The following is a 26614-nucleotide window of genomic DNA, read 5'->3' on the forward strand; positions in this document are numbered from 1 at the left end:
ATTAAGTAAAGTTAATGGTAACTTTACCCCTTTCTGGGGGACAGTAGTCGCCTCAGAAATGGAGTCGAGGGAAGTCTCAAAGACAACCCTGTGCCACGGCACTGAAGGTGCTGTGTGACGCACAAAAAGAAGGGGGCTACTGAAGTGGTGTACTTCAGAGTCCACAATCACAAAAACAGGTCGAAACACATAGCAAAACCCATCCAACCAACTTGTTTAATTAAGGTGTTAAACTATACTTTTTGTGCTGGAAGGGCTGTATTGAACTCACTCTGGCCTGCCCATGCTTTAATGAGACCACTAAAAGTGTCCGGCACATGGGTGTACATGAACAAGGGTATGTTACATTTCATCCAGGTGCCCATGTAGGAATACTGTGTTATGTTTCTTAATATTTGTATAGACCCTACTGCATTGTTATGGCCTCGAGATGCTGTGGAGTGAATGGATCTTCGGCAGACTAGTCTGAGCAAACATGAAGATAAGGGAGCATTACATAGCATACAGATGGTAATTCGAGTGCAGTGGACTCATCAGTTAGTAGCAGAGATGACTAGTTTAAAGGCATTATACCAACCATGCAATTTAGACTGTTCAGGCACAGAGAGAATTGCTATGTCAGCGACTGTGACTGCTGAACCGCATCTTTTATGGGACTCGGTTATATTCTGTAGGTCGCAGTACTAAAGGGGGAACAGGCTCTTATAAATAAATCTATCAACCCAAAGAGGAACTGTATGGCTGTGGACCCTGCCATAATTTACATGAAGTACACAGCCAAGTGCAAATTACACGCACATTTGTCGGATATGTCAATTATGCAGTCAACGCATGTCCACTTTCAAGTAATATTAATGCAGTTGAAATGTTTTATATTTGAGGCAAATACACTATTGAATGTAAGAAAAAATAAGTATTTAGTGTTAGTAATAATATATAGCCATATATTCATATTAGACTGTGTAAAAGGCGAGGTTGCATGAGGGACAAACAGGGTAAGTAGGATGAGAAGGGGCAGATGTGTGTCTTTCTGTATGCGGTTTGAGACACCATGATAGGTATGTTAGGTTATCAATAGTGAAGGAGCTATACTGACAATTTAGTTTACTGAGGGAGGCTGGTGATCCAATTGGCAGGAGTTCAGTTTTGTCACTGTTAAGACATAACCAATTTTCTGCTATCCAGGATTGGATTGTTGAGTAAATGTAGTTGAGGGTGTTCGTGTCAGACTTATAATCACCTGTGAGAGGGATAAGCACCTGAGTGTCATCAGTATAATTGGTATATGTGATGCCCAGTGCGTCCAACATGTTAAACGGGTACCTCGTGAAAAGGTTGTAAAGGGTGGAGGCAATGCATTAGCCCTGAGGGACTCCGCATTTGATGTGACCAAGTGTAGCACAGGCTGAGTCAGAAAAGGCTTTCATAGCGCTTTCCTACAGAAACGAGGTGGTCCAAGCACATGCCCTGGGGGAGAAGTTAGCCGCAGTAACGAGGTGGTGGCAAATAGTCTTATGATCCACAAGGTCAAATGCGGCAGATAAATCAAGGAGCAGAAGGAGAGAAGGTTTGCCTGCGTCTCTGAAATCATCCATTGATTTTTTTAGGTCTAGTAGGGCCATTTCGGTACCATGACGGAATCCTAACTGCTGAAGGCCAAAAAGCCGGTTGTCTTCAAGGAATATTTGGACTTGCAGATAAGCTGCCTTGTCCAGGATTTTCAGTAAGAAGGGGACGGTAGTAATGGGTCTATAGTTCCCTGGAACCGTTGGGTCAAGGGAAGGTTTCTTAAGGAGCGGGCGTACCCAGGCCAGTAGGGACATGGCTAGACTGGAATGAGGAGTTGATAAAAGCCGTGAGGAAGGGGGCAAAGGTAGGGGCACAGTCTTTGATGAGCTGAGCCGGTCAGATATCCCCTTTGCAGTTAGTGGGTTTGATGGAATTAAGGAGGGCGATGACTTCAGATTCGCTCATATCCTTGAAGTCAAAAGGCAGGGAGTCAGCAGACATGGGAGCTGGAGGCGGGTTGATATGAGTGTCAGCTATTCGTCGAGTAAGGGCTTTTTGATGAGCTATGATTTTAGACTGAAGAGTGTTGACTTTATCAAGCATGGCGTTTTGAATGTCATTACACCACTTTTCATTCTTACACAGGGTAGATGGTGGCGTGGAAGGATTTTCCAGCTCTCTAAAGATGGCGAAAATGTCTCTGGTCCCTGATTTTGCCTTTGCAATCCTTGTGTTGAAAGAGGCGGCTTTAGCTTTAGTTATGGCAGTTTTATATTCTTTACAGATGGCCTTGAAAGCTGCTTTGGCAGCATCATTAGGGTTCACTTTCCAGGCTGAAAGTGCTGCTCTTTTCTTAGAGTGTAGTTCCAGAAGCTTCTGGGAGAACCAGGCATTGGAGTGTTTAGCTCTCTTAGTTTTCCTCAAGGTGAGTGGGGCTTTGATATCTAACTAAGCCCCTCTTTGCCTTTGTTTATGGGATGTGATCTATTTGCATTCAATCGCATTTGGAGGTACAATGTCCCCGCCGGCTTTCCAGTCGGGATTGTGGCACTGAGGAGGCTCATGGCAGCGGGGGCTCTGGCCTGGGATCTGCCCAGCAGCACAGGACAAGAGCATTGCATTAGCTCCTAAAATAGTTGGTGTCCTTGACATTTAAGAGCATATATTCAGACCTCACTTTTAATTGGAAAAATCAAAATAAACTGAGCACAAACACTGCAAGATTTTGAAAGTCGCTGAAGGCGGAGGGTTAAAAGGAGTGGCAGCAGGCTGCTGACATACCAGCGAAACCCAGCACACTGCCAGAGAAGCCCTGAGATCTACGGTGGCCCGGAAAACAGGTGCAGGGCACAGGAAGCGGCTCCAGGCACAGCAAGGTAAAGGAACTTCTGGGGGACGGGAGGAAGCCCCCCTCGCCCCAAGGTGGATTGAGGTCTCCCGGGCATCCAGAAGGACATGGGGACCCCCCCTGTGAGTGACAGTGGAGGACTCTTTGAGAATAGCAGAATACAGGCTCCTAGGAGGTGTGATAGGTCCCACAGTTTTGGCAGTGGGGATGCCCCCGAGAGGGGGAGGCCTGAGTCCTCTAGTGACTTGAGCTTGGGCCGCCAAAGTGAGGGTAGAGAAGACCACTTTAAGTGGTGAGAAGGTCGGGCCTTGGCAGGGGGCGCTGTAGGCCTTGGTGCCCTTGGCACCAGAGAAAACAGGCCACCCACACACTTTGCTGCCCTGGTTCGGCCCAGGCTCGGAGGTGTCATGTACTGGTGGCGCTTTCAGTTCAGGAGGGCTGCTCCCTGTTAAAGGTTGAACTGGGAGAGGAGCAAGAAGGAAGATCACCACGTCCGTGCACACAGAAGAGATACAGACCATGGGAATGGACGGTGGTGGGAAGCCCAAGCAAAGGGGTTTGCCCAAAGCTGCAAACCGTCTAGAAGGAGATCCAAGAAAATGTGTTTGCTGTATTTGGGGATAGTGACAGGGTAGAACCACAAGAAACAGTGGTGGGACTGGGGAAAGCACCGGGAGCCAAGCAAGGTATAGAACCTTGATTGTGTGGACTCTGGCAGCAATGCTATTGGTAACGCAGAGATGGAAAGGAGGGGAGGTCCCCACATTTCAGGATTGGCTTTACAATGTGTGAGATTTTGTAGCCTACGCACTACATAACAAAGGGTTGAGCTTCACACACGAATGGGGAGGAGTACTGAATTTCTTAAAGGACGATTACAGAGAAAAATGCTGCCCACAATGACTAAAGCACCTGGGCATTTATTACGTTTTGTGACGCATGGAAGGCACATGCCAGACTCTACGCTTGTTCTCTCGTGGGGGTTGGTGAGAGGGGAGTTCAAATGGAACAGGATTGTGGTAAGTTGTAGCAATGCCTTCCTTGTATTATGTTCCTTGGAGAAAAGGTTATTAAAAAAAAGTTTAAAAAAAGAAAAAGCCATGTTATTTGTCAAGGTGAACAGTTTGTGCTCAATGTTTCTAAATCATATCTTTCTCCAATTTCTTTTTTTAGATCTCATTTCATTTGAAAGATATAACCAGCATGACAAAGGAGAAGACTGCCAGGCTTATTCCAAATGCCATCCAGATCATCACAGAAAATGATAAGGTACTTTCTTCTCTTAATTTAGCAAGTGCCATTGTGCACACATGCAACAGCATAGTGGAAAGAGGGTGCAACTTAAATCAAAATGGATCAAATTAGAAAAATTGGTGGGAATGCCTTCGGGAGGATAGCTCAGTGGCAACGTGTTTGCCTTTGGAGCAAGACGACACGGAGCAACACAGGTTCGATCCCCGGGTGCAACTTAAATCAAAATGGATCAAATTAGAAAAATTGATGGGAATGCCTTCGGGAGGATAGCTCAGTGGCAACGTGTTCGCCTTTGGAGCAAGACGACACGGAGCAACACAGGTTCGATCCCCGGGTCCGCGCTTAGAAACCTCTGGGTATTAAGCGCGTTATAAATAACCTATCATATCATCATATCATATCAGACCCTCCATAATAAACTTACCTTTCCGCTTATCCCTTTTTGGTTTGTCTTGTGTACCCTTTCCTGTGGGTTTATTTGATGACATTTTGGAATGCAGCATGTGCACCTTTCGTTAAAGCCACCTACGTGATATGTATTAAGGTCCTGGTGAGTTTTCTGTCCTTCATGGAACCTATAGGTTCCTCAAACAATCTGGCATATCAGTCAGGTGTGGTATTTAACTCCAAAATAGACCAAGTAAGTGAACTCGTAAAAACGTAACATTTTTATATTTGCTGTGCAGTCCAAGGGATTTTTGGAAAAGAGAATGAGTGACTTTGTGTAGCCGCAGACACTTTCCAGTTTACAAGAACTAAATGATGCTTGCATTGTAGTTTTAAGTAAAACGTTTTACATATAATTTAAATATGGGAAAAAAAACGCATTTTCCTGTTTCTACGTTGCCAACTATTGCATAGCATTATAGAGAGGCCACAGTATTGAATCAGATGACTTGGACCTTGATTCTTCTGAGGTTGATACATTTGGTACCAGTTTTTGAAGCATCAAGATAGATATTTGCTTGATTCTAAGTATTACTAGACTTGCAGTACTTAAGATGAAAGTGTCTTCTGTTCGGGTGAGTTTCAGTGAGACCGCAGCGCTAGATGTACATTGCCCTTTTCCCACTCCATCCACATTAAACTGCTTAAACATAACTTGGCGCTTGAACAGTTTTTAAAAAAAAAGACTTGCTTAATTGTAGTGCTAAACCTAGTCTAGGCACTAACTCAAAGGCAGCTTTTTAATGCTAACCTTATGCCAGCTTTTAAACATGAAAAACATGATTACTAGTTCTTGCCTAGACACATTTCTGCTTGTAAGATGCACTAGTGCAATTGTGTATTACCAACTTTTGCCGAATTTCAATTTACCAAATGTTTTGCCCCATTTATTGCTGCTGTTTTGGGGTAAGGTGTATAGAAAGAGGGGGTGGAAGAGGGTGGTGCGGGAGCCCCCCCTTGCTGTTTGTGTTAAAATAAAACAGCAAAATTGACCAAAACAAATTCGGCAATAAAAAATCTGTAAACGTTCATACATCGGTGCAGTAGTCATTGTAGATCTTTCTGTATACTAGGCAAGGCCAATCAGAAAGTCTGTACTGCATTAATAACATCTGTCAGTATAGTGCGTACTTGCCTTTTTGTCATTCAATGTGTCTGTCTGGCCCATTTGGGTTACTCAACCAGTCACTGGATGGTGAGTTGCAGGTCTGAAATCACCCCAAAACTGCACACATGCTTGGTGTAGTGCCTTGATCTAATGTTGTGAGGAGCATCTCTATACACAGGCACTGCTTTACATTGTATCAAGTTGATGACTTGTTAACAATAAACATCCCTATAGAGGGCTAGTTAATCACAGTTCTTGCAAGTTCATAACAGATCAAATGCTTTCAAATGTTTAGGTCTATGAACAATAGTCAGTTCTTTTCAGTTTTGCACAAACTATGTAAATGGGAGCCATGTTGACTTTTATTTAGGAATGTTTCCTTGGATAAGTGCTGTTAGTTATTCAGTGGCTAACATAGTCCATGGCTATTCCCTCCAAATTTAAATAGAGGGAGGCCTGGAAGCCTACCATTCTTGGGCAATGGCGAGGCATGCTACCAAAAGGATCAGAGATGCTAGCCAGTTGGTAAATCCCTCCTACGTGTATACCACTCAAGTCGATGACTCTCTGTATCTTTCACTGCTCCCACAACATATTTTGTTAAATGTACTTAATAGCAGTATGCCAAAATGACTGCACCATACAAAACCATTACGAGTGGCCCTGGGCCAAATGATAAAGGCAACAAAAACGTAGTGTTTAAGGAAACATCTCATGTAACCTGTTTGGGGTCAGGTACCACCTTTAGTATGTTGTATGTTTTCTTGTGCCTGCATGCATATTGAAACCTTAGCCGCCCTTCACCATATATTGAACCAGGAGATATCATTACCATTTGGATGTCCCCTTCCCACTGAATAATATACGGATGCTTTACAATGGCCTGAAGCATTTTATGCAATAATGAAACACCATGAGATGGTGAACCCGTAGATAATAGAAGCTCAAGCCCAGTTAGGTCTCTGGCTCACAAACGTAGAGTCAGAATCGGACGCTCAGTGTTATATTTGAAAATATCGATTGCCCTCACATCAGAAGCATCATCAGGAGAAGACTAAGTCTGCTCTGCATTCTTTCCCAATACATTTTTATTAAGCATTTTCAAGTTTAACAACATAAAACAAAAACCGCAACCCGCCAACTACCCACCTCCCTCTTTACCCTCCCCGCTATCTCAGAGCAGTTCCTGGAAGTCTTGACGCTGGGGTCGGGGTATCCCGCCTAGGTATGATCTCAGCGCTTTGTTTGGCAGGATCTTCGTTTACCATGTCCTTCACAAGTCTTCGTCTTCCAGGGTGGGAACAATCCCGAGGAGAGACATAGCTCTGGGGCACCATGCTTGGCGTGCCCCCTCTTTGAGGTATCTCAGCAGGGCTGACCAGTCTGTATTGAATTTAGCATGGTCCCCTTGTAGTGAGTATGTTAGCCATTCCATGGCGAGAAGTGACCATATTTTTGCGATCCATTCGTGGTTTAAGGGGGCTTGTGCAGATTTCCACCTGCAGGCTAGGACCAGTGCTGCTGCCATCATCATGATGATGTATAGTTTCCGGTGCGCTTTGGTCTGGATTGCCCCCAGGGCCCTATATAGGCCTATGATGGCCAGCCCCCAGTTTCCATCGCATTTAATTCCCACCACCTGTTCTATTGCTGTGTGAACCGATTCCCAGTAGTGGGCCAGTTTTGGACAGGTCCACCATATGTGGCTCCAGGTGCCTGTTTGTAGCTGGGACACCTCCGGATATATCCTATGAAGTCTGACCGGGGTTAGGTGCCACTGCACCATCAGTTTCATCCATACTTCTCTGATCTGTATAGATCTTGTCAGCCTTGGTATCTGCCCCCATAGTTTTAACCATTCGGCTGCGTCGGTCGTTGCTCCTGTGTCCTGTTCCCATTTCCCCACATATGGTCTATTCGGTAGGGCTTCACCCTCTTTACTAAGTTTATAGATGTTCGCTACCACCCTCCTATCGCCTGGGTCGGCGTTTAAGTATTTCTCAAATGGCGTGAGCCCACGGGTTCCTGCGTATTTCATGTCCGCGTGTGCCAGCCAGTGTCTCAGTTGGACATAGGGATATCTTTGATTTTCCTCCAGGCCGAAGTCCGCTTTTCACTGTTCGAAAGATTTGATCTAGCCATCAATGAACATGTCCCTGAATCTGAGGCATCCCCCCTGCTGTCACGTGTGGAAGTTGGACGTATTGTGCCCGAGGGTAAATTGTGGGTTGCAGTATAGGGCAAAGGAAAGGAGGTGATGTGAGCCATCTTCACTGCTAGTCCCATGACGTGCCCACTGTTTCTAGGATTTGGCTTGCGTACATTTGTGCTGGTCTGTCCTCCCTCGGTACCCACTGGACTTCTTCCAGTTCAGCCCCCATTACGGCCCTGTTCATGGGCCTCCATATTTTCCCTCTGTCATCTTTTAGCCAGTCTCTAATGACCCTTGTTTAGGCGGCGATGTAGTATGCCCTGAAATCTGGTACCCCCAGTCCTCCCTTTGCTACCGGACTTCTCATTAATTTTGCTGCCTCTCTCAGTGGTTTGTTGTTCCAGACGAATGTATCTGTTACTTTGTGGGGATTTTTAAAGAAGCAGGGTGGTATGTGGATTGGGAGTGCCGCAAAGTGATAGAGGGCTTGTGGAAGTACTACCATTTTCAGTACGTTAATACGGCCCAACCAAGATATAGCTAACGGTCCCCAGTCTACCAGCTTTGTTTTGAGTTTCTCCAAGAGGGGCGGATAGTTAGCCTGGTACAGTCCCCCTACTGTTTTGGTCAGCTTTACTCCTAAGTAGGTTATGGAGTTGTCTACCCGTCTGTATTGGTATGAGTTTTTAAGTGTTTGTTCTTCCGAAGCTGTGAGAGTAAGACTAAGTATTTCGGACTTGTTTATGTTTACTTTTAGCCCTGCTACGCCCCCAAAGCAGTTTAGCTCCTTTTGTACTGCTCTCAGGGAGGTGTCTGGTTGGGTTATCGACAATATTAAGTCATCCGCGAAGGCGGTGATGTTGTGAGGGCTCCCTCCGAAGGGTATTCCATGTATGTTTTTGTTTAACCTTATCGCCGCCAGGAAGGGTTCTAAATGTAGGGCGTACAAGATGGGGGAAAGTGGGCATCCCTGTTTTGTGCCCCTCTCGACTTGGATCGGCTCGAAGATGTGACCGTTAATTGCGAGCCTAAGAAGACGGTGTTGATAGTTAGCTCTGACTCTCCCTAAGAAATGCGGTCCGAAGCCCACCTTTGCCATGATTGCAAAGAGGAATCCCCACTCCACCCGGTCAAAAGCGTTCTCGGCGTCTATGGAGGGAGGAGGGCGGGGATTCCTCTCTTTTGGACCTTTTCGATTAGGTGGGGTATTCGTCTTATATTGTCTCCCGTGAGCCTTCCCTTGACAAGTCCTGACTGGTCCGCTTGGATCAGTCTTGGGAGGATCGTCTCAAGTCTGTTGGCTAGGATTTTGGTGTATTTGGATTTATTTATTTGTATTGCGCACCTTGCCCGAAGGCTTGCGGGCGCATATTTGAGGCAGTTGCAAGTTGCGGCAGATATCAAGCAATATACAGTTACAGGTTTAAGTTACATGGCGTCAGGTTTACAGTTACAGTGTAAAGGCAGGAAGAAAATAAGCAGTAACAAGTTAAATTTACATACAATAATATACAGTTACAAGAGTCGTGTAATATACAATATAAGGATAAACATATATAATATACAAGTTGCCCGGTCGTGTCGTGTATCAGGAGGAGGGCGATCAGCAGTGCAAAACAGTGCTAGCAACTGCCAGAGGCCGGGGTGGCGGCTAGAGCATCCTGTTTTGGCTTTGAATGAATGGCCATGCGGAATGTTCCTAAGGCCATTCGACATGGAGTTCCAGAGCTTGGCGGCCAGGACAGGGAAACTCGGCCCTCCAGCAGAGCGAAGCTTGAAGTTGGGAATATCCAGAGTGTATGCCTGGGCTGATCTAAGTGGTCTAGTGGCAGTGTGTTGCGTGATACTAGGGAGGCAGGAGCTACATTATACTGAGCCTTATGTGTAAGAACAAGAGCTTTGAGTGAAATGCGGTGAGAGATGGGTAACCACTGTAGGTTGCGTCTAGTATTGGAGATGTGATTCCGTCTAGGTATGGCGAGTGCTGCCCTTATGGCGTTGTTTTGTGTAGTCTGGAGTTTGTCAAGGTTTCTTTGGCTTGTCCCTAAATGTAAGGCGTTGCAGTAGTCGATTTTCGACAAGATGAGGGTTCTAGCGAGTATCAGACAGTTTGCCGTCGTCAAGAAAGGCCGGCAGGCTGTGATCAGTTTGCAGGTGTAAAATGATGCAGAGACAACTGCATTGGTTTGTCGATTGAGGGACAGGGTGGAATCTAAGTAAATTCCTAGTGTTTTAGTGACATTGGCAACTTTAATATCATTGCCGTCGATGGAGAAGGACTTATAATTGGGGTCAAGTTTAGCGCGTTTGATGTGTGCGCCAAGGATGATTAACTCGGTCTTATCATTGAGGCAGAGCCCATGATTTGCCATCCAGGCCTGGATGATAGTGTAGACTGTATTAAGAGATTTGGAATCAGTTGCGTAATCACCAGTGATAGGGATGAGTATCTGGGTGTCATCCGCATAGTTGGTGTAGGAGACACCAAGATAGTCAAGGATATCAGAGTGGTTTCGTGAACACGTTGTATAGGGTGGGAGATACACATGATCCTTGAGGGACTCCACAAGGGACATGGGCTGGATCAGCTGCAGCTACGGGGGAGGGAGAAAACCCTCATGGTTCTGTTGGCAAGGAATGAACTAATCCAGGATGTAGCTGCGTCAGAGAAGTGGGCAGCAGTTTTGAGGTGGTGACAGAGTATTTGATGGTCGACCAAATCAAAGGCTGCTGAGAGATCAAGGAGGAGCAAGAGCGCTAGTTTGCCCTTGTCTTTCAGGTCCTCTATTTGGGTTTTTAAGTCTAATAACGCAGTCTCTGTGCCATGTCTGGGACGGAATCCAGATTGTCTGAGCCCTAGTAGGTTGTTGAATTCGAGATACTCCTGGATTTGGAGGTAGGCGGCACGATCAAGGATTTTGAGCAGGTAAGGCACCGTCATGATGGGCCTGTAATTGGAAGGGTTGCTGGGTTCAAGATTGGGTTTTTTAATTAGAGGTATAACCCAAGCGTCCTTGAGGTTGTCAGGCACAACGCCTGATTCGAAGGAAGCATTTATGAACGTGGTGATAAATGGGGCGAGTTCCGGAGCCGCCTCCTTTATGATGGCTGCAGAGCAAGCAACACCCTGACAGTTGGAAGGCTTGAGCTTGGTTATGATGTTTTCTACTTCCTTGATAGAAAGGGGAGAGAATCTGAAAGGTTTGTGGACGAATGGATTTTATAGCTCGGGGTGACTCTGGTGGCGTCTGAGAGGTAGCTTTTTTTAGCGTTAATTTTGGCTTGGAGCATGGCTATTTTGTCCAGCAGAGCTTTTTGAATATTTGCACACCATGCGGTGTCCGGAATGCACGTGTCAAGAGGAGCAATAGGGGACTCAAGTTCCTTGAGTATCATAAAAAGTTCCTTGGTGTTGGATTGGGCTTGGGTAATTCTTTTGTTATAAACTTCCTTTTTTGCGTTAAATATGGATTTTCGCATCCACGTTTATTAGTGCGATGGGGCGGTATGACCCGTAGTCCGTTGGGTCCTTGGCTTTTTTTGGGATTAGTATCACCTTGGCTTCTTCCGTTGTTTTTGGTAGTCTTGTGGACTGCCCTATTTGATTATACAGGTTCGTAAGTTATGGTATTAAAGTTTCCTTGTGAAGCTTGTAAAATTCTGCTAGATAACCGTTGGGGCCCAGGGCTTTGTTATTCGGTAATGAGTTAATAGCGGCCCTAACATCGTCCCTCGTGATATCCGCTTCCAGGGCTTCCCTTTCTTCTCCCGTTAGGCGGTGCAGGTTTATCCCCCTCAGGTAGGCTTCATGATCGTCAGGGGACGGGCAGTCGGAGCCATACAAAGTGGATTAGTATTTCACAAACTCCCTTTCTATGTCTTCGGTCTTAGTGCTGGTGTGACCCCCTGTTGCCTGATTCTCAGAATGGTCCTGCCCGCCTCTTCTTTCCTCAACATTTTAGCTAGAAGTCGGTCTGATTTGTTCGCTTTAACGTAGAGCCTCTGTTTGAGGGGCAGCAGGTTGCGCTCCGCCGCCCTTGTCTTTATCGTATCTAGTTGACCCCGTATCGCCCTGAATTCTCTTTTGAGAGTGGGGGGTCTGCATTGGGCCCATCCTACTCATTATCTCTTTCAGTTTAGTCTCCAATCTGGCTTCCTCCAGTCTCAGTTTCCTGGCTCGTCTTGCTTTTATGGCCAATATCTTCCCTCTAAGTGTCGCATTTAGGGCGTCCCACCATGTTTGCCAGGAGGTATCCCCGATTTTGTTGGTCTCTGCAAAGTTTTCTATTTCCTCCGTGACCTCTTGCGCCAATGTTATATCTTTGAAAAGGTAGGTTGGGTATCTCCATTTCCAGAGTCCTGGTGGGCCTTTATTGCTTACCAGTACTAGGATCATTGGGGAATGATCGGAGAGGGTAATGGCCCCTAGGGTTAGGTCAATGGCCTTACCCACCAGCGAGCTGGATAGCCATATGTAATCGATTCTGGAGTGCGTTCTGTGAGCATGGGAGTAAAAGGTGTATCCTTCCCTGTCACCCTGCATTACCCTCCACGTGTCCACTAGTTCTTGTATCCTACGTTTCAGATCCCCGGATGGTAGCACCGGCGGGCCCTGGGGTTTTGTGCTCCTGTCTTTAGTGGGGTCCCAGGCCAGGTTAAAGTCTCCCGACAAAATGATGGGTGACTTCACAAACGTTTCTAGGCGGGCTAGTGTTTTGCATATGTAGCTGTCCTGACCTGAGTTTGGGGCGTATAGGGTTGCGATCGTGTAGGCCTCCCCTCTCCCTTCCAGTGCAACTGCCAGATATCTGCCTTGGCAGTCCTTGTCAGTACCCTTTACAATCATGTCGATCCCATCTTTCAGTGCAATGAGAACTCCCCCTTTTTTGCAAGCTTGTGTTGCCTGAAAAATCTGTTTGAATCCCCAGACTTTAATTCTATGGGTATCTAACCTCTGTGTGTGGGTTTCTTGCATTGTGACTATATGTGGGTTTTCTCTTCTCAAGTATCTCTCCACCTTTTTCCTCTTGAGGGGGGAGTTAAGCCCAGTGATGTTTATCGACAGTAATTAATTGTTCTGGTCGTGCCGTGTTCATTTGTTTAGTTTATTACTCCGTGTGAGGGGTGCCCTGGGCCCCCCTCGTCTGAGTTCCGCCAGGTCCCCCCTGTTTTCTGACCGAGCCGCCCTTCTTCCCTAACAGCGCAGTTCCGTTTTCCCTGCCCCTTCCCCATCCGCCCTCCCTCCCTCCTCTGCTGGGTGGGAGCAGCTGGCTCTCAGCCCCCTTCGCTTGTGGTCATGGGAGCTATCCCCTAGTAAATACCCAGCTTCTCCCCACACAGGACCTCCCATTCTAACCGACCGCCCCCCCGCCCCTCCTGCAGCTGTGTCGAGTTTTATCACCCCTTTTTGCTCGAGCGCTTGATTTAACTCACTGTATGCCCTCCCCAGGGAAGCCGTGGATGTGAAGAGCGTGCCCCTGGTGTGAGGCCAATTGCCTTTCTCCTCTAAGCGCAGTGGTTAGGCTGGGCCTGCATCGGGAGGCAGGGGTCTGCAGGCAGTTTGTTTCGCTCCTTTCTTTGCCCTTCTGGATTCAACCGCTGTCCATTCCCATGATCTCCGGGCAGAGGGTTGGCCGGTAAGCGGAGGACGCGATATCTGCGCTTCCTCCTCAATCCCCAGTATAGCTGCCCCTTACTCGGATGTTATTTTGTGGTGGTTCCCCTGCCAGGTGAAACTCAGAGTGATTGGGTGCAGCCACCTATAGCGCACTTGTTTTTCTCTAAGGTGGGCTAGTATCAGGGACATGCGCCTTCTCCTATTTAGGGTGGTTTGGGATAAATCTTGGTACAGGTAGATTTCAGTGCCGTTCTAAGTGATATGGTTGGTTTTCCTGGCTTTTTCCATAATTTGTTCCTTCAGGGTGTAGTTGTGGAATGCCATCAATACGTCTCTTGGTCTTTCTCCTGGTTCTTGTCGTTTTGGGCACACTCTGTGTATTCTATCAAACCGGATATCCGTGCCCTGATCCGCGTCCAAGAGGTCTCCGAAGATTGAGCGCATGGTTTGAGTCAAATCCTGGTCTTGGATGGTCTCTGGGAGGCATTTGATCCATATATAGGATCGTCTGGACCTGTTTTCAAGATCTTCGGCCCTTAGTTCGAGGTTATGGGTTGCTACTGCCAGGGTCTCCAAGAGGTGTCTGCTTTCCATGCCTCCTCTGTTAACTCTTGGATGGCCCTTTCATTGGTGTCTACCCTTTCTTCGATCTTATTAATGTCTCTTCTTATTTCTTGTATTCCTTCGGCCAGATGTTCTCTTAAAGTGTCCATTTGTTTTTGCCCAGCGTCAGTGATTTTCTCTACTATTTCTCCTAGCAGAGTCCTAAGTGAGGCGTGGGTCACGGGTCTCTCTTGGTCTTCCTGCCCGTTCTCCGTGCCGTGTTCCGCTCCCCACTAATTCGGATTGTGGGATCCAGTTGTGTCGGAGTTCCCGGCCCAAATTTGCGTGAGGGTTCCCTCTTGAGTTTTCTTTGTTATTTTTGTGGGGCCTGTGTGTCCTTCTTCCTGTTTCTGGACATCTCGGCGGGAGGGCAGAGCTTGGGGTAACCCCTGGGGTGATGCGCATGAGCCACCGGAGTCCAGGATCGTACCGCCTTGTGGTTTGTGGTATTCGAGGGGGCCCTCCGTACCACTGGAGGTTCTTTGTCTCTTCTGTGTGTCCATTAGTGTGCAACTTGGTTCCTTTCACATGCTTCTGTATGTGGTACTAGGTTACACTCCTGAGGGGTAGGCCTCCACCCCCGGCCCGACTCCGGTCTCCCCTCCAGGGAGTCTCTTCAGGGCCTCCTTCCTGGCATATGGTGGATTGCTGAATGTGATTCGGTGCCCACCTACTTGCGGTCCTCAAGTGGGCTGTTAGGTCTCCCCCAGATGGGACTCGGACCTTTGTGGCGTTGGGCCCCAGGCTCCTGTTTTGCCAGGGGGTCCCGTGGACCACCGCCCCCTCCTGTGCACGTCAGGGAGTTCCAGCCCCCAGGGCTATTTACCAGTTCTTTCTATCTGGTCGGCCCCAAGTAGTAGGGCCTAGCTGTGGATGGTGGTTGTTAGGAGGGTGGGCGGAGGTCCCTGGCTCCAGTCTCTCTGCGCTGTAACCTGGCGGCTTTCGTTCAGTGTTAGGGGTTGAGGCCCCGGCCTTATCGTGGTTCTGGATGATGATGGTCCCGCCCTGACTGGAGTGGTGCTTCCCTGCTCGACCCCTATGGCCCCCCCTCCACACTTACTTGGCGTGACAAGCTGGGACCAAGTCCACCTTCTGTGTGCTGTCTGGTTTGGCGGTGGAGTGGTGGTAGATGACCCAGGGCCGTTGGGGTGTTGGGATCTGGGCCGCTGGTCTCCTCCCTGCAGTCCGGACTTGGGGTTGTCCACAAGTTGCTTGTTAGGGATGAGGGGGGGCTCTTCTCCATCGGACGCTGGTCGTCGTTGGCTGATGTCTTGGAGGGCTCTTGTGGGTGCGCCTGTTACGTTTGCTAGGTGTGGTGCGCTGGGGCCAGGTCCCCCCTCCGCTCCCTCTGTCTCTTGCCTGGCGGTGGAGTGGTGTCCTCTGCCGGGTGGGGGGAGATTAGTCGGGTGCTGGATGCGGCCCGCTGTTCTCCTCAAGCTGGTTGCTCGTTGGGGGGGGGGTGGGTCTCCTCTGCTGGTCGCTGGGCGATGCTGGTTAGTGTCTTGGAGGGCTCCCGGGGGCGCACCCGTTACAGCGGGTGCCCAACCGGAAGCGCCACGGTGGATGGCGGCGGCAAACCCCCGCGGCCCTCACCTCCTGTGCGCCTCTTTGTCCTGGGGCCAGTAGAGGTTGAGCGAGTCTGGAGCTGGCCCCGAGGAGGGCGCCCCGATCTGATGGGTCAGTCAGCACCCCGGCTTGCTGCCGTGAAGAGGTTTGGCGCCCGCCAGCTGCTCCCCGCCCGGTGGCTCCACTGGTCCTCGACTTGGGGTTCCATTTGGGAGCCGGTCCACAGAGCGCCGGATCGCTGGGAGTCTGCACCCCTCTGCCGGCGCTGTCCCCCTTTCGGATGGCGCCGGGTTCCAAAAAAGGTCGGTTCCCCACCGGGTTGTGCTGGAGACGCCACGTAGCGGCCTCGATGTTCGTAAGTGCAGCGGAGGGGAGGCGGTATTACTTGGTTGCAGGACCGGAGCGCGGTTGCCAAGGACTCTCCCCGTCCCAAAGCAGAAATCCATCGACAGTTGGTCCTGGGGAGGGCTGCTTCACTGTTTACGAGCGGATTGTGGCTGCTTCTGTGCAGGAGGAAGAGGGCCGTGCTGCTCAACCACGCGTGGCCACCTTGGAATCCTCCACATCTGCTCTTCATTCTTGAAGAGATTTTAGTCTACCATTTGTGTATTATTGGCTTAACATTATTAAGCCCTCCCCACCTTCCCTTAGTGCCAGTGATGGAATACTTCCAATTCATATCCAGGTGGAAAGTCTGGGTTCTCTCGAATTGCTGTTAAGAGGCACAAAGGAGCATGCATATTAGAGTTACGTTCTACTGCCTCCCAGTATGATAGAAGAACCTGATATGCATACAGTCCCCCATCTAGCCACGATTTCTGGGACCTGCGCATCGCTGATTCCAGAAGAACTCTATAACATGTCTGCTCTAGAAGTTTAGAGTAGAGGAGCCCGGATCTGGCTAATTTAATTCATACCATAGCTCAATTGTGCCTTTGTCTGAGATCTATGGACATCAGGAAACCCCGGGCCACCACGTACCCTGAGAGTTTGAGGCTGCTCTAGGCGTGCCACCACACAAGATAGGGAAACATTCTCCTCCAAAATCTATGGATGTCATGTTGCTGAGGGCTGATTCAGAAGGGAGAGAAATGCATAAAGTAACCATGGGACAATGTTCATTTTGACTGTCAACCGCCATAGACAAGAAATGTTCAAGGCACTCCCCTAGAGTTAGTCCCGAGACAAATCTGAAACAACTTAGGAATATTATGTTTATATAAGAATTCTGACAATTTATGAAATTAATCCCCAGGTAGTTAAGGCAATTCTCCCATCTCAAAGGTGTAATGACGCCAAGTTCCTAAATTCCATCATGAGACATTGGGCCTCATTACGAATCAGTCGGTCTGGAAATAACGGTGGCGGTAAACCCGCCGCCACTGTTATTTCCGGACCGACTGATCTCGAGTTCTGCAGGCGGGAGGTGTCATTCCATTACGAGATGGTGCCGGTGTTTCCGCTTCCCCATTCCCATGGAGTCCTATAGGAATTACTGGGTCACCGGGGTTGTAATCACGGAGGCGGAATGGTAATAGGAGTCTGGCGCTAATCTGCCGGTTTTTCCGACTCGGTTACCGCCGGACTCGTAATGAGGCCCATTGTGATATTTAGGAAATTTGATTCACTATAATTCATGTTGTATGCTGAAACCCCTTTGTAGCGCTTCTGCTTCACCACTATGCAGGGAGATGTCTTGGATTTTTCACCAATGAAAATTAGATCATCCCCAAAAAGGACAACATTGTGAGTCCCTGTTTCTATTCAACCTGATAGACTGAGCCATTTGCTCCATAGAGAAAACACTTATTAATTGTGGTAATGGATATTCATGACTCGTACCAGAAGAGATTCAGACATACTTAAATAGAACCATTCACCCTAATGCACTCTTGAGGACAAACAACATTTGATGCCATCTCCTGGAGATTATTCCAGTCCACTCAGTCGAGCATTTATTCTGCACTGACCAATATGCTTACTAATGGGACCCCATATGATTAACAATATCAATTTTATTCATGACCCGTCTGGTATTGTCATGGGTTTGGTACCCAACCACAAACTCAGTTTGGTCCTGGCTGATTAGATCTGCCAGCAATGGGGCTACCGGGTAAGCAAAAACCTCAGCATAAATATGGGCTTCGTAGAACAGCTATGGGGTGTTATAACGAGCACAGTTGGGCGTCCCTGCTCTACTTCAACAAAAGAAACAGAGGAATTATGTCAATGAGTCCAAAATGAGTTCATTTTTCAAAATCCCTGCCATTTGGAAAGGCAAATATGTTGGAATGTTTTATAAACTGAGCTGCCAGGTCATCCTGGCCCAGGGCTTTGTTTACAATGCGAGATTTAATTACTTGGCCTATCTCCTGGGATGTTATCTCCAATTCCAAGGACTTTCAGACCTCATTGGAAACTAAATGGAGAGAGATTTGAGAACTACTCTAATTGGGCAACACTATTGCCTCTTTCTTCATAGACTTGCACTCTTCTTTTATGTGCTTAGATCCTATAGATGATTTGTGACCCTGTAGTGCTATGCTGTAGTTCCAGTTCTGAGGCATTTTACTGCAGTGGTCTACTCTGGTTACTCCTACCTTTCTTATGTGCCATAGCAATGCTGATCTCCTTTATGGCTGCTGACCAGTTTTAAATACATCCATTACAATTGAATCTGATACCTGCCCATTATCACCAGCCAAAACGTATGTAGCCCGGTGTTCCTGTAGGGTGTGTACTACACTTAGCTCATTAAACAAAGAATCATTCATAGGCCATTGCTTGTTGTCTCCTTGTGGAGCCGTCATAAAGAAAACCCTAATTTAAACTAGAGAGTGATATGACACAGAACTCAGGAATATAGTGGGTGAAGTTGTGCATTCCAACATTGAATGGGAAAGCAAAATAGAGAGCCATGAGCAGCTCTTGCAAGACTATCAAAATGTACTAGCCCACTCGCATTGGTGAGGGGATTTTATGAAGGGGGAGTACCATTTGCCTGGTACTCGACCTTGCTGGAGAGTATGGGGATGTTTGAAACTTGCAATTTACTGCAAACAACGTTTGTCTGAAGTAAATTGCTAATAAATGTTTCAATGTGCAATGCTGGCATTTGGATGGCAGCATTGCACCAAATATGAAGTGTGCTTACAGTGACATTCACCATATTTCAGAAAGCACTGTTAAACATATTGTCACTCGTCACCATGGGGCGAGTGCATTTCTTTTAGGTCCAGTATTTAAACTAAGGAACTTTTCCTGCAGGTCTAATGGGATTTTAAAGAATTTGCTAGGCCTGTCTTGTGAATGTGAACATTACACACAATTGTTTTTGCTGCAGGAGTCATATGTTGCCATACATTGACTCATTTTAAATCATTCATCATATCTAACAAAGCAACTGATCTAGGTCCCAGATCACTTGACTTCGGATTAGATCTTAGATCTGTCCATTCGATCATTATGGTGCACACTGAAGTCTCTGCCCAAGATTAATTCATTGGAGGCTATCAGTGTAAAATTCATCACAACGGTCTTTCGGACCATATATCGACACCAATGTAAATAGCATATCGGCCAAATGTATCTGATTCTCCAACATACTTCCCTAGCAAGAGACTTAAGCTCCACTTGCCATCCTTGGCCAATGAAATTGCTATCCACCCCCTGTTTTTTCTGCTCAGCTGAAGCAAAGAATTGACGGGTATAGAGTTGAGACGACAGCCTAGGTTGATCAGATCACAACAAATATGTCTCTTGCAGTAGGGCTATGTCTGCCTTTTGATATTGATATTATAGGTACTGCAAGATAGCCTTTCAATTAAATGCGGTAAGTTAAACCCTGAGCATTCAGGGAGACTATTTTTAGGATGGATGCCATTCCAATGAGCTTGACAAAATGTACTTTCTCAAAGACTTACAAAACCGACTAACCCAACAATGCCATTCATTGCTCTAGAGTCCATCCTACTACTTTCCTTTGTCTGATTCCAACCAAAAACTGTAAAACCTCCAGTCCCCACAATAAATGTGCCCAAATCCCCCAGAAAAACAACCCTAAAAGTTCCTCCAAACGCCTTTACGCTATAACCAATGATCGCCTAACGGCAAAACATCCCTCCATCTTCAAGCTCTGTGTAGGAACAGGTATGCCCAGATGTGGGTCCCATGCCTGCTGGTCCTAATTTGCAAATTATTTTCCTTTTTTTAATTTTTTTTTATTTAAAAGTTGTTTGTAGTTTACATATAAATTATAAACTTTTACAACATAAATTTGTTTACATGACTTCACAAATAAAATTTCACTAATAGTAAACACATATTCCAAGATATTGTAATATTTCCTAAAATAGTATCGGTGTTTACACATCTCTTCTAATCATTAGTATTTACATATAGCTTTTAACAACACCAGTGGCTAGTAGTTAGTGAGTTTAATATACAACTTAAAATAATTCTCTTTTTGCATCTAATTCATACCTAAAATAAAGCATCCGTTACTCTGAGTTGACTTGAACCCTAAGTAAACTCAAGTTTTTCTTTATCAGTGCATCCTCAATTTTAAATAGTAGACGGGTGAGTGCCAAAAATCAAACGCATACTATTCCCACACATGCTGCGTTCCCAAAAGACAATTCTTGCTAGATCTGTTTCCTCCGGGAAATACTCTCCCAGTAGATTACGTCTGTCTTCCTCAAATTTAGGACAGTATACCAACAGATGTTTCACAGATTCCAACTGCTTTTTGCATACGCAAAATCGACAGCTCAAGTCACCTTTTAAGGGAGAGACCTGGTCCCACCTTTGCATACGCTCCAATGTAGGAAAATGGTTTAGCTTAAATCTCAATATAGATGTTTCTAACTCTGTTACATGGACATTTAGTGATGTATAAAGAGCGAGACCCCCTCCTTCGTGGTCTCAATGTATATTCCATATATCTGGAATAATCTTGGTTTGCATCCAAGGTCATGGACCAATCCCAATCATATGGTTTACTTTTATTTCTAAACACACCAATTTTAAGCTCTTCAATGGAAACACCAATAGTTTCTAGAGTTTTGTCAATTCTTTTTCTGAATAGTTCCAGGGAATGTAGGGAACCACCCATCAATAACACATTGAGGTCCTGAAAGAGTGAGTCTCCCGGAGGCACAAGTATTTTTGCATATCTACAGAGTTGACGCCAGGTCCACCTGGCTGCTAAGGATGACAGTCCCAACTCATGTCGGACAATTGAGTTTGGCACTGAGGCAGCCAAGCCCAAGGTACATTTGCACAGATTCCCCTGAATCCTATTCAGTATTGGCTCTACATTCAACAAACACATATCCAAACTAAAAAGGATAATAGGTTCCACCTTTAGTAAATAAAATTCAATGAGAGGTAATATCGAAAATGTACAATATTTCCCATATATAACCTTCATCATTGAGGCCAGGGGATGTGCTTTAGTTTTCAGATACCCCTTCAAGGATTTATACGAATTTACATCCGCCAGAGGATACCCTAAGTATCTGATAGTATTTGATTGTTCTAATCTTGCTCCTGCAATATTCCAAAAATAAGATTTCATCTTTTTGTTATTGTGAAAAATTATGATTTGGGACTTTTTTGGGTTAGCCACCAGATTGTGTTGGGTGGCATAATCATAAAAGATGTTTAGTTTGTTCTGTAGGCCCTGTGGACTCCTGTCAAATAGAACAATATCGCCAGCAAAGCATAACCAGTGTATCTTTAGACTCCCCAGTCTTGCCGGAAATGAACCCAGACAATTCCGCAACTTGCCCATATCACAGAGATACAGGTTAAACAAAGTGACTGCCAAGGTGCAGCCTTTTTTTTACACCTGTTTGTTACAATGGGTGGTGAGAGAGTCCCTTTTTTGTTTACTCCTACTTGAAAGGTCGTATTATGGTGGAGCATAGCAATTAGTTGGATCAGCCTTTTTGGAAACCTAAGATGGAGGAGTTTGGCCCATAGCACTTCCCTAATCACAGAATCAAAGGCACTTGTAAGATCAAGGGCTGCAATATATATCGATCCCGTGTTCGTTTTTTTTTAGATTTGGCAAATATGTGAGATATTAGAATTGCATTGAGGGAGGTACCCATGTTCTTCCTAAAACCGGTTTGAAACTTTGAGTATATGTTATTGGAATCGATAAAAATGTGCACTTGTTTTAATAGCAAGATCGCAAAAACTTTAGCCGATGCGTCCATTAAGGCGATCAGCCTAAAGTTTGAGGGATCTTTCGAGTGATCTTTTTTAAATATAAGAACTATAATCGCGTTAAGCCACGATTTAGGAATATAATTAGTTGCCAAAATGTTAGTAAATTTGGTGTATAAAATAGCCGCCCAAAAGACGATCATCCTTGAGTATATAAAAAGGCAAGCCATCTGTGCCCGCTGCTTTAGAGGGCTTCAAAGTTTTAATAGCATCAACCATGTCTTCCATTGAGAAGGTTATTTCAAAGGGATTGTGTCCTCCGACGTATTCCTGATTTTAGATCTCTTTCCAGCTTTGCTGGCCTCGGAAAATGTTTTCTCTAGAGGGCGCTCCGCGTCGACGTCCGCCGAGTCGATGTCCATCGACAGCCGCCATATTGACGTCATCCTGCCTATAAAGGACGCGCGCAGCGTCCGTTGCTCAGTTACGTTTTTCCGCGCTGACTCAGTGCCTCGGAATATCGTTGCTCAGTTTTCATAGAGAATTAATCCAATTTCCTCGAGATATTCGATCCATACTCGATGGCTTCCTCGTCGGAACCGACGACCCCTCGGTCCGGCTTTAAAAAATGCCGAGACTGTGGGAAAAAGATGTCGCTGACTGACCCTCACAGAGTTTGTCTGTGGTGTTTGGGAGCTGAACACCATTGTTCGGAGTGCGAGGACTGTATGTCCATGACAGCTAAGGCCCTGAAGGAGCGTAGGGGGAAGCTAGAAAAAGGTAAGACTTCTAAAGCTTCTTCCTCGACGAAGTCGAGACATTCGTCTCCTCGTCACCATTCGCGCTCCAGGTCTCGAAGTGGGTCCCATCACTCCTCGAGATCGAAGCACTCGAAGAGGAGACGTCGAAGATCCCCTTCTTCGTCCTCCTCTTCCTCTGTTTCACCTAAGAGAATCCCTTGCCCCACGAAACATAGTTACCGGGCTGAATGGGAGGAATTCCGCAAAAATATGATGAGCGTCTTCGAGAAAGCGGCCTCGACCCCCTCGAAGACTGCCGAGAGCGATGCTCTGGTCGAAAGACCCGAAGGTCCAAAACGCCGCGAGTCGCAGTACCCGGCGAAGGAAGCTTCTTGAGCGCGTCACAAACCCTCGAGTAAAGCTAAGACCTCGAATCCTTCTTCGAAGGATCCGTCGACGCCGTCGACGAAGGTTCCGTCGATGCCGAAGTCGGTGTCTTCGACGCCGTTGTCGAAGGGACCTTCGACACACGGGTCTGTTGACTCGATGCCATCTTCGACACCGGCGTCGACGCCAAGGAAAGTCACGGTTGCGGCGCACCCAGTGGCTATCCCCAGGTCTTCGATGACGATGTTGTTGAGATTGTCGACATCCTCAAGCAGAATCCCAATTCTCCCTGAGAATTGTGACCACTGAGTTCTCAGTGCCCACTGGAGGGATCTCATTTTCAGGCGAGCCTCTGGCACTAGGAAAATGCAGGATGCCATGAGGCCTAGCAACCTCAAAAAGTCGAAGGCTGGGAGACGTTGGGCATTTTGGAACTTGGTAACCATCTGTAGAATAGCTTGAGCCCTCACCTCTGGTGGTGAGGCTTTTCCCAGGGAAGTGTCCAGGATCGCTCCGATGAACTGGAGTCTCTGCGATGGTATCATTTGGGACTTCTTTAAATTGAGGGAGAAGCCCAGTCTGTGAAGGGAGTGGCAAACGTGATTTAGCTGGATCTGAGCTTGTTCCGAAGATACAGCCCTGATCAACCAATCGTCCAGGTAGGGGTAGACGTGAATCCCTTCCCTCCTTAGACTTGCAGCCACTACCGACATTAACTTGAAGACCCTCGGGGCGGAGGTCAGCCCAAATGGCAGCACTCGAAATTGATAATGAGAGTTGCCAATTGCGAACCTCAGGTATTTCCTGTGTTTGAGATGGATTGGCACATCGAAATAAGCGTCCTGAAGGTCCAGAGATACCAACCAGTCCTGGAACTGAAGGGTCTGAAGGATCTGAGAAAGGGTTACCATCTTGAATTTGTCTTTTCTGAGGAATTTGTTCAATTCTCGCATGTCCAAGATGGGTCTCAGTCCTCCGTCTTTCTTTGGTATGAGAAAGTAAGGGGAGTACCAGCCCTTGTTCCTCTCCGCTACAGGTACCGGTTCTATGGCACCTTTCTCTAGCAGGTCTAAAATGTCCTGCAAGAGGAGCGGATCTGGAGCTTTTTGAGAGCTGATCCCCGGTGGATGACTCTGAGGTATGCGTAGGAGAGGCAGGCAGTAACCTTGTGCAACTGTCTCCAATGCCCAAGCATCTGACGTGATAGCCTGCCATTCCGCCAGATGTTGAGTTAACCTGCCTCCTACAGGTGTCTTGTGAGGGAAGTCCTCAGAGTGGTTTTGGGGCGGCTGATGCAGATGCCGATGGTAAAGAGGCACCTGCTGTTGCTGCGGCTTTTGAATATCTACCCCATCCACCACGGGTAGTTCTTCTTTGTCCCCTTTGAGCCGGTCGTCCTCTACCTCTTCCGAATGCGGGATAGAAGCGAAAGGACTTGCCTCTCGCAGAGGATCCTGTGGAACGAAAAGGTGTCTGACGGATTGCAGCGCCTAGGGATTTTGCTGCTGCCTTTGATGTTTGCAGTTTTCCTAAACTGTCATCCGCCTTTTTCCCAAACAAAGAAGAGCCATCGAATGGCATGTTCAAGAGCCTGGCTTGCACATCTGGGGCAAAACCAGACTTTCTCAACCAAGCGAATCTCCTGGTTGTTGTACTTGCCGCCATTGCTCTGCTGATACTGTCAGCCGAATCAATTCCTGTCTGGAGGGATTCGCACATAGCGTCTTTACCGTCCTGTATGATATTTAGGAACGCCTCCCTTTCTTCTCCCTCCGGGATGCAGTCAGCCGCTGTAGAAGCACACTCCCAAAGTGTATGGCTGAATCTAGCAAGGGTGCAAGTAGCATTAATAGATTTTAACGCCATGCTACATGCCGAAAAAACTTTCTTAGCCATAGCATCATATTTTTTATCGTCCCTATCCTGTGGGACGGTAGGGTAAGCAGTCTTGATGTCAGTAGTAGATGCGGCCTGTACCACCAGACTTTCTGGGGATGGGTGTTTGGACAAAAACTCTGGGTCTGTAGAAGATACCCTGTATTTAGTAGACAGTTTTTTATTTACTGCCGGGACGACATCTGGGGTTTCCCAGTTCGTCATGATTTTCCTTTGAAGAGATTTATGAAAAGGCACTACAGGATCCTCCTGTGGACCTTTATCAAGAATATCTGTGAGGTCATCTTGTTGGAAAGCCTGTGAAGGTGTTGATCACCCCATAAATTCTGTTATCCTGGCCATTAAGGCTCTATAGGGGATTTCAGCATGCTCCCCCGGGTCTGTTTTAGCGAACTCCACTTCAGGGGAAGTGTCTAAGCCACTTACCTCTTGTAAGGTATCATGGAGTTCCTTTAATCCGCGTTCCTCTGAGGATAACTCCTCTTGAACTGGGGTTGCAGATCCCTGCAACTCAAATGTCTCTTCTTGGTCAGATAGTTCTCCCTCTTCCATAATTGAGGACATAGTTCTCAATTGGTCTGAACTCACAAAGGGTGTGAAACCCATCTCCAAGGCAGAGGGTGCCAAACTTGTTGTAATCGGCCTCGAAAACGTCGATGTCGTCGACGGCGACGTCGAAGGCTTCGAACGTGGCGTTGAAAACAAAGGCGGAGGACTCGAGGTCCTCGATAGAATGACAGATCTTTTTCAGGTTCCCGACAGGGTGGCTCGAGACCTTCAGTGGTGGGCCTGTCAGGAGAACATTCTGAAAGGAGAACAGTTTTGGCAACCCTGGCCGGAGATAACAGTAGTCACGGATGCCTCACTCACGGGGTGGGGAGCCCACGCCAACGACTTGACCATCAGCGGTCGTTGGTCTCCATCGGAGTCCAGACTACATATCAACCTGTTAGAGCTGAGGGCCATCACACTTGCGCTGAAGGCTTTGCTGCCATCTGTACAAGGAAAGAATGTCCTGATAATGACGGACAACACAGTGACCATGCATTACCTCAACAAAAGAGGAGGCGTAGGATCACTACCTCTGTGCAGAGAGGCGATGCAGCTCTGGTTTTGGGCAATCCAAGAAGGAATCTCTCTATCGGCAGTTCACCTAGCCGGAGAGAAGAACTTGACAGCGGACGCTCTGAGGAGGCAGAGCACAGTCTCCCACGAGTGGGAACTAGCTCAGGAAGTCCTTCAAGAGATCTTCGCCCTTTGGGGAACCCCTCAGGTGGATCTGTTCGCCACCAGTGTCAACAGGAAGTGCGATCTGTTCTGTTCAAGGGAATTTCCCCCGAGAGGAGCTCTGGGAGACGCGTTCATAGTGGACTGGGAGTTTCCGCTTCTGTACGCGTTTCCATCGGTTCCTGTCATTCCTCAAATGATCAGGAGGTTGAGAAGATTCCGGAAAACCATGATCCTAATTGCCCCGGATTGGGCCAGGAGAACGTGGTACCCGGACCTTCTAGACTTGTCCATCTGCCCTCCAATTCGACTTCCACTCAGAGAGAATCTGCTCTCACAGAAGTGAGGTCAGGTTCTCCATCCAGACATCAAAACCCTCAACCTTCACACTTGGCTTCTGAAAGGCTGAGGTACAAGGATTGGGACCTCCCTGATGATGTTACAGAGGTGTTGCTTTCGGCAAGAAGGCCAGCAACAAAATCTTTATACCGCTGCCGTTGGAACAGATTTTGCAGCTGGTGTAGAGAAAAGAATATCAACCCCTTTTCATGTGGTACACCAATGGTTTTGTCCTTCCTACTCTATT

General features: G+C 47.1%; 1 protein-coding gene across 4 annotated transcripts in view; it reads left to right on the forward strand.

Annotated features, from left to right (window-relative positions):
• GRAMD1C (GRAM domain containing 1C) overlaps positions 1 to 26614 on the forward strand; it is a 2017351-nt gene that overhangs the window by 876732 nt on the left and 1114005 nt on the right. For all 4 annotated transcript variants that reach the window (XM_069635887.1, XM_069635884.1, XM_069635886.1 and 1 more), the window contains one exon: positions 4031 to 4126. In XM_069635887.1, the coding sequence (XP_069491988.1) occupies positions 4031 to 4126 (96 nt within the window). The remainder of the gene's footprint in view (positions 1 to 4030; positions 4127 to 26614) is intronic.

The sequence above is a fragment of the Ambystoma mexicanum genome, chromosome 7p (assembly GCF_040938575.1).
Source record: "Ambystoma mexicanum isolate Mex_15411 chromosome 7p, UKY_AmexF1_1, whole genome shotgun sequence".
Lineage (NCBI taxonomy): Eukaryota > Metazoa > Chordata > Amphibia > Caudata > Ambystomatidae > Ambystoma > Ambystoma mexicanum.